Below are 8,993 nucleotides of genomic sequence, written 5' to 3' on the forward strand. Positions count from 1 at the left end.
TAAAATCAATACATTCATCACTTCGTTCAGAATCTAAAACCTGGAATAACTGTAAAACATTTAAAACATTAAAAAATGTGTATTTATTAAAAAATTCTTAAAAAATGTATATTTTATACAAAATTCTTTAAAAAGTCATTAAATAATCAGAATTGATTAAAAAAATCTTTAAAAAAATCAACAAAAAACCTATATTTTATAATAAACTCTTTAAAAAATCAAATTTGACAATTCGCACAGGCCGTAGGTTGGTCTTGCAAATTTTTTTTTTGAACTTGCAAATACTTGTTAATTATAAGGAATCGATCGATACCAGTTTCGAACGTGTGGGAGAAAAAAGGTGGGCTACGTGAAGTTGGCCCACCTTTTTTTATTTTTGTCCCGTACTTAAAAATAACGACTTGCAAATTCTATAACCTAACTTGCTAATTCTTGCCAATTATTTGCTAAATGTTGATATAGGTTAGATTGGTTTGGGAGAAATTGGCTGGGCCATCTTCACGGCCATGTTCTCAATCATTCGGCCAAAAAAGGATAACGTTCTCAATCGTACGATAGCCTAAAATATTAAGGAACAATAATTCAAACTCTTCACCCTTCGGTATGCCTTAGTAAAATATATATTATTACCGGATTTCGTCGTAGGTTTATCTTAACTTCACCTCACCTTCTTCAGTGTAGCATTGTATATTATAATTAACGTTTTCTAGTATAGTATATAATAGTTTCTAATTATAATATTATATTAAAATATAATTGTTATTAATTGTTACTAGTTAGTATAGCTCAGTGCTTCTTGACATGTTTATAATTTATTGATATTGTTTAAATGTAGACCGTAGGTAGGTATATAACATTAACTATAGTATACATTATTACAAGTAAACAGAATAAGTAATATTATTTCGTTATTAGAAAGAGCATATTATAATTTTAAATCCATTCCACTTAAAATAAATTATAAATAAATTAATATGCTGGAGTATTAACAATAACAAACTCAGCACTTCCTCAAATATACATAATTCCACAAATTCTATCTTATTTAAATTGAGGAGCCTCTCTGTTGCCGTCAATTTTAGTTCAAAAGACCACAAGTTTTGACAAAATTAAAGTTAGTTTACGTTGTCATTCTTCTGCCGAATCGAAATATTTTTTTGGAAAATCAGACAACGTTAACTAACTTTAATTTTGTCAAAACAATAAGTAAGCTATCAAAAATGTCGTATACCTAGTGAATTTTATATTGTTATCGAGTTATTGACATATTATGTGTATGCACTATGCGCATACGAGAGTCGTACCCGCATTAAATTTCACTCACACTAATTTAATAATTTACACCTAAATACTCATACACATAGATCACGGGCGGCTAAAACAAAATTAGAAATTTCCTAAATATCACCCCTTAAATAAAAGCCATAGCGAGGTTCTTTAGACTTTCTACAATCTTATTGTGTTCAAATAATAGTTCATTTCCCCCGATATTTTGTAACGCACTACCTCCATGACCCCATATATATATTATTTTGTGGGGAATGTGCATCATTGAATTGTTTAATGAGCTATTTAATTAAAGAATTTTATGAAATGCTCAACAAAAACACAAAGTATACATACATTTTCAGTTTATACTTACTCGAATTAAGAGATTTATTAAAAAAAATTTAAAAAAAGGCAGGCAAGTGGGTTTCGCTCTGTTGTACAGTGGGTTACAAGTGGGTCACTGTAATGCATGGGTGATGTTAAATTTGAATTCAATGATATAATTTCATTGTTTAAGAAAAACGATTCTGAGCGAAGACGGTCAGTCAGCCTATGATATTACTAAGTATATTAATTGATGATATTATTGTGAATAAAGTAATTTATATATAAACTATTATGTGGAACCTTGTTTTAAATTTTTAATCTCCATGTATAAAATTTAACATTTTATACATTTTTAAATCCAAAATTATGAATAATCTTGTATTACATTTTCAAATCTTAGATTTAAAAAGAAAAATGTTTATGAATTTCTAACTCAAAATATTTTGATTATTTTTTCCGTAAACAGCTTAAAACAAGACAAAATATTTTGAAAAATTTTTCATGTATATAGGAGAAGCTAATATTAACAACCAGTGAGAATATCATGTATTTACGATCATTTGTTTTAAAGTTACACCAAAAGCCAAAATCAATTTTGTCAAAAACCAATTTTGTGTAAAAATTCCCGCTTTTCCTTATTTGAAAATACGATAACATTTTTCTGGGCGCTTTTGAAAACTATTGGGAATTTTAATCCCAAAAGTACCAACTATATTCACTTTCCCATCGAACAAGATACTGAAGTTGAAAATTTGAAGCATTATTATGACTATTAATCATGTACACAGACACAAAAATAGAAAAAAAAAAACACATCATTGTAAAACCAATACATTCAACGCTCCGCTCAGAATTTAAAATAAGATTTTTTTTATTATTTATTGTCAAACTACAAATGTTGTTGATAGCAAACATGAACACTATTGTTTGTAAAAATGTAATTTATGTAAATAACTGTCTTTAGCAAACTTAGTTGGTACCTAATTGTTATTTACAAAAATCCTTGCATTATTAAGTACGTTTTTTCCCTAAAAATTATAACAGTATGATACATTAGTATTACTGTATAGGTATTGAAAATATCAGTATTCATTACTATGGACACTAAACATCTAAATCAAATCTTAAATATTATAAGTTTAACATAATATACATATTATATTATTTACAAAATTTACAACAAATTGATAAAAATTATTAATTAACCCAATCCGAAAGGATAAAGAATACTTAATGAATTCTAACAATAACACTTACAAAAGAAAGACATTGTTACGTTTGTATGAAAAAAATACATTTCTAAATCAAAAAGATAAAACTAAATCATATACACTTAAAAAAAAAAAAAAATCGCTACTGTTCCGAATAATGCATTTGACAATGAGGTAAAACCATACTTAACTTCAAACAATATTAAAACAAATGATACACAAGACGGTTTTGATCAAACTCTGGAATTTAAAGAAGAATGCAAAATCCCAGGACTGACAAAAACGAGCAGCCTCAACACAAGATATAAACTAAATTTTAAAAACTATATTCAAGAACTACATAATGCATTGATAAAAGAGTGCAGTTATAATTTATTAAATTTGAATTCATTAAATTTAACATCAGACGTTGAATCCTTGACGAGTATCACTAATCGAACGTTGAAAGCTATAAAGGTACTTTAGAATAGATCATATTGAAAGGGAACCGAAGTTGAACTTTAATAGATAATAGATACCTAAATGGATTAAACATTGTAATACGAAAACAAAATAATAATAATAAAATAAAAATATATTTAATACTACTCATAATGCTGATGAATTTAATTTGATTTAAATTCGCATTGATTATAATATTTTTAACGTACCTAATTTAAATTTATCATTTGGACTGTTATTCTGCATTTTTGCAGGATCAAAAAATCTTTTCGATATTAGGATATTTTCCAACAATTTCTCTTGAGCTGAAAAACCGTGGTTGGGTGGAAAAACGAGATCCTAACAGACCACCAATAAATTATTTACATTATTTGAAATCATCACGTAAATATTTTAACATCATTCACGTGTACAGAACAATTTAACACCATATCCTAATAATTTATATACTATTTATATGTGCTATTAAATACATAATTCATAATATTTTTAATTTTTAAGCATACGTGGTTAATTGGATTGAATCTCCTCCACTAATATCGTCAATTAATAAAAATGATGCCGCCATAGAACGCTTGAAAAGCGTGCAATCGTGGACTATTCTTAAAAATAAAAAATCTGATTTTATTTTCGTTACTAGAAAACAGTTGATTAATTGGTCTAATTTAAGTAAATCGACATCCATCAGTCAGTTGCCAAGACACGTATTTTGTACCAAAGTAATCTACCTATATTGTAATATTGTACCTATCTATTAAGAGCTAGTTTTAAAATATTTTGTTTAATAATTATTGTCGAATATTAATTCGTTTTTAATTTTTTAAGCTACTACATGTCTACATCTTGGTTGGGATAATTTAATTTAATTTATTTTAACTATAATTAAAACTGTATAACATAACATAGGTAGGAACTAAGAACCCTGAAAGTTAAACCACCAAGATAAACTATGGGTTGGTACTCAAGTCATACTTTTAGTCTTTTCTATATCTATACAGTCTATAACTATTATTATTTTTCAATAAATTGATTATTTCAAGCTATTCGTTCGACTTATCGTCTCGTACAAACGCAGGTCTGGACAACACCATCGTCATCTATCTACTATAAATTCCATGTTTGATAGTAGTATTGATAAATCGTGTTATTTTCACAATGTTCGATGTTGATAAATTGTAGAATTTTCGGATAGGCTAAATTCTTTTTAAATTTTTTGTCAAAAACATATTACATATTATATTAAGTGTACCTATAAAAGTTATTTTAATATTATTTCATATGTTAATATGCTATTAATGTATTAATGAATAGGTACAGACAAAATGTGCATAATGTGATGTGAATAAATAAAAAAGCTCAACATTAATCATGTGTACCTATAGTAAACATTAACAATTAAAAATAATATAATAATAATAATGATAATATATATAGGGTGGCTCACCAAATATGCTCACCCCTTTTTTTAATTTAATATTGCAGTTAGGTATTCAAAATCTGATTTTTGGATTTTTTTAATATAGGTTGATAGGTAGGTACTTAAGAAGACGTGTCCTGTGGAGATTCAAACTTCTGTTATTCAAATGAGAACCCCCATTTTGCTACTGCAAATTATTTAGTGGATAATATTTCTGAAAATGTTGACTTACCTTAAATTTGTACAAGTAGTTTTTGAGTTATTTAACTTTGTGTACTAAGGATGATATTGATTTGTGAGATATGTGGGCTATGGTGATTTATTAATTGTATAAATAAATAATAATCCATCAACATTAATAATTTGTAAAAATGGCTCTAGCATAATAATTACTAGATCCAATATTACATCTATTTTATATTTTTGTAAGACCATTTTTAAGGACTATTGTCTTTACAGACATTTTAAAATCTGAAAAATTACTTGTTCAAATTTTGAACTATTACATTAACATTTTCAAAAAAATTGTGTGCTAAATAATTTTTCAGTGAAAGTTTAGAGGGTCTCATTTGAAAAACTAAAGTCCGTATCACCACAGGACACTCCTCAAGTAATACATATAAAAACTCATGAATTTGAAAAAAATGTTCTAAGTAAAGGTAGGTATTTAAAATTTAAAAAATCAGAATTTGAATAAATGCATTAATAAAGTAAAAAAAAGGAGTGATCATGCTTGCTAGTGGCGAAAAGTTTCAAATCTCCACGAAAATGTTTTGAATTATAAAAATAACTAATTTATGTTTAAAAATTTAATTTTGTTTCAATTCAAACCTTAAATACCTTTAAAACACAAATTATACGAATATTTTAAATTTATAACCAATTAATTATATACTTGAATATAATATAACTTCATAGAATATTATGGTTATGCATTTTCAAAAAGGTTAATTAGGTATACCTAGAAATAAGGTTAAAAAATCTAATTTTAAATACAGGATGGTTTGGCACAATGTTTGGAATATTACAAAAATTCCGTGACAAATTTGATGTTTCCAAGATGTCATTATATTCGATCCGAAGCAGATAGTGAAGCATTTGTGGAAGATTACATTACAACAGCATTAGTAAGCACACTGAAGATAATAGTACAAGCTATTGAGAATAATAAGATGATTTTTACAACAAACGGCAATGTAAGTTTAAATTTTATAGTACGTCTGTTCAAAAATAATAATTAATAACATTGCTTTCCTCACCAGATACCATATACAATTATTGATTTTGTGAAACTATGTATATTCAAATTTCTGAATAAGCAAAAAACTGGTAGTACAGAAAAAGATATATGGAAGTTTAAGAATCAAAAAAAATTATGGAACGAATTTATGATTTATTACTCAAAATTGATCATCGATAGAAATGCCAAATTTGACCACGAGTATATATATGAATTAGAAGTAAATCCAAGTTTGAAGTAAAACGTAAAAAATTGATAAGAAAGCTTTTGTCTCCCAACGACTTCCGACATACATCTCCTGGGCCTTGGGGTAAAAAATAATCAAGGTACATCCACAAACACAGTGGTGAGAGGTACACCGGGTTTAATATTATATTATTATATTTCAAATTGTTCCTTGTATAATGAGACAGCAACCGAGTATATGTCAACATTTAGAAATAGAACTCATACGATACCTAGTTGTTTTGCTTAAACTAAAATCATTCCCAATACAACCCGTTTACACTTTACCACACTGACATAATATATCACTATTCACTAAATAATGACCAGTTTCTCAAAACCTATACACCAGCTATAATATTTTTATTGATAACAAGTCTTCAGCATTTTTCTTTTATACTTCTGTGTACAACAAATCAGCAGATATGCGTATAATATATGTACTATCCCCACCGATTATTGCCAGTGGAGTCGTGATTTTCGACGTTGTAGTAATTATAATAAGTATTGTGTTATGCTGTAGCTAGATGTTTATGCCAAATGTAAATATTTACTCGGAGAAGTGAAAACATATTGTCCACAACACTATATAGATGGGATAACTAATACATGGATAATAAAGCCCACGTCAAACTGTTCTGGTCACGGAATTATGTTGTCTAGAGACTTGCACACTATAAAACGAAAAATCACTGTAGCAGATGTATTTAGAAAAAGTTGTATTTTACAAAAATATATAGGTAAAAATAATCCATGATATTTCAAAATAATGACGTAAAACTAGTTCAATAATTTTTAGAAAGACCCCTTTTGATCTACACGTGTAAGATTGATTTGCGACAATGGTTTTTAGTGACCAATATGAGTCCAGTAGTTGTGTGGATGTACAAGTTAGTATACAAAGTTAGAGTACACATGTTATATGGTGTGTTGCAGTGGCGTACTCAGTAATTTCTTATATAATATTTTTTATTTTATCTGTTCTCTAATTATAATTATAGTTTAATTCATTACCAACAAATTACTGTTAATAACTATAATAATAGTCACAATAGTTATATATACACACACTCACACATATACAGAAAGGTTTACTACAATTATAGGTATAGGTACTTACTATAATTTTAAATCAATTTTTATTTGGTAATAAAATGTTATAAAAATTACATTATTTGACTTATAATTATTTAAAAATTTTAATCTCCTGAAGATTATGAACATTTTCATGAGCTATATCCAAATGGGCTACAGCATCATTAGGTTCTTCACTTTTATTCTTAAAATAATCCAACATTTTTGATTTTTTTTAAAGTTTTTTGTGTTTTCACCACCAAAATCTTTAAAGTAAGTAAACAATATTAAACATCAACAACAATTAACTATTTTAAAATTAGTTAATTGCAGTCTTGTAAAAGATATTTTTAAAAAGTATTCAAGTACAGATACAGATACTTATTTTCAAAAGTATTTAAAATACGTATCTGAATACTTGAAAAAAAAGTATTTAAGTACAAATACAAATACTTTTAAAAAGTATTCACAGATACTTTCAAATACTTTCAAATACTTTTTTTTTTTTAATGTGTTTTACCTTTTTACCCTGGCCTAATGAGAAATGACTTTATAGATAAATTGAATCATTAGTAAACTGAATTAATTTTTTATTTTAGCACCATCTAGTTTTAAATGTTAAATAATATAATAAAATCAGCACGATACAAATGGTGTATTGATACTTAATGCTTTTAAGTTTTAACTTGTACACAAACCATAGTTTAGTCGAAGGGGGCCGTTCTTACAATGTCCGGTTAAAGTTAACCGACACTTAGCCCGGACATTGTAATGGCCCTAAAGGCCTAAAATGGTTACAAATGTAAAATGTTATTCAATCATATTCTGCGATAATGCAAGGATGGATACCAGGAATAACCGAATGCGGGTTGCGTGTATAATTTCTATAATTCGAGTAAAGGTATTTCAAATAGCGAAATTTTATTAGGAAATCGACGGACGTATACATTGAATTAAATTATATACCACTAAAAATATTACAATATATTATACCAAAATACAACGATGAACGATCTATAAATAAAAATGTTGTACAATTTCAAATTTGTATTATTTTTTTAACTTTGGCGTCACTGTAAATAAAGTAAGACGAAAAAAGTATTTAAAAATAGTATTTGATTTTAAATACAGACACTCTCAAAAAAGTATTCAAATACTGTACTTTTTTCAAATGTATTTAGAATATGTATTTGAGTACTTAAAAAGTATTTGAATACTTTTACTCTAGTACTTTACAAGACTGCTATTTTACTATTAAATAACTATTTTAATAATATAAAACAACTAAGTAGATCATTATTTTTTCAATGGTTATTTTTTTAGAAGGTAGTATAGTATAGTAAGATAGGTAGAAGTATCCAATAAATAATAATTATTGACTTGGTTAAACTTAAGTTCCAACTTAACCTTCAACAATGGATAAAGAACTAGTTTCAGGTTCTGGCTCTTGACGCTTTGGAGTATATACGATTTTTTTTAATTTGCTTATAGCACTCATTTTTTATAATTAATAAAATTGTATAAAATACATCAAAATTTGCTTCAAAAATACACTAAATATTTATGACAACAATCCCAAATGTTAGGGTTCTTATAAAAATTACTGTTGCGAAAATTCAATTGTACGATTACAATAATTCTGTTATAACACTTCGCGCCATAATTATTAATCTAATCAGTCCGCGTTATCAGCACAGAATAAGACAATTAGTCGTACCTGGTCGTTGGTATAAATTAAACACGGTTTATACATTATATATTATATAATAATATAATCTATAAGCTTTTG

General features: G+C 26.8%; 1 protein-coding gene across 1 annotated transcript in view; it reads left to right on the top strand.

The window, feature by feature from the left end:
* The first annotated feature begins 3,158 nt into the window (after positions 1 to 3,158).
* Positions 3,159 to 8,993, top strand: part of LOC100571050 (tubulin glycylase 3A-like) — a 9,080-nt gene continuing 3,245 nt past the window's right edge. The window contains exons 1-7 of the mRNA XM_029487885.1: positions 3,159 to 3,263; positions 3,503 to 3,632; positions 3,750 to 3,967; positions 5,664 to 5,861; positions 5,928 to 6,125; positions 6,654 to 6,870; positions 6,930 to 7,020. Coding sequence (XP_029343745.1) covers positions 5,715 to 5,861; positions 5,928 to 6,125; positions 6,654 to 6,870; positions 6,930 to 7,020 — 653 coding nt within the window. The 5' untranslated portion in view covers positions 3,159 to 3,263; positions 3,503 to 3,632; positions 3,750 to 3,967; positions 5,664 to 5,714. The remainder of the gene's footprint in view (positions 3,264 to 3,502; positions 3,633 to 3,749; positions 3,968 to 5,663; positions 5,862 to 5,927; positions 6,126 to 6,653; positions 6,871 to 6,929; positions 7,021 to 8,993) is intronic.

This window comes from Acyrthosiphon pisum, chromosome A1 (assembly GCF_005508785.2).
Source record: "Acyrthosiphon pisum isolate AL4f chromosome A1, pea_aphid_22Mar2018_4r6ur, whole genome shotgun sequence".
Lineage (NCBI taxonomy): Eukaryota > Metazoa > Arthropoda > Insecta > Hemiptera > Aphididae > Acyrthosiphon > Acyrthosiphon pisum.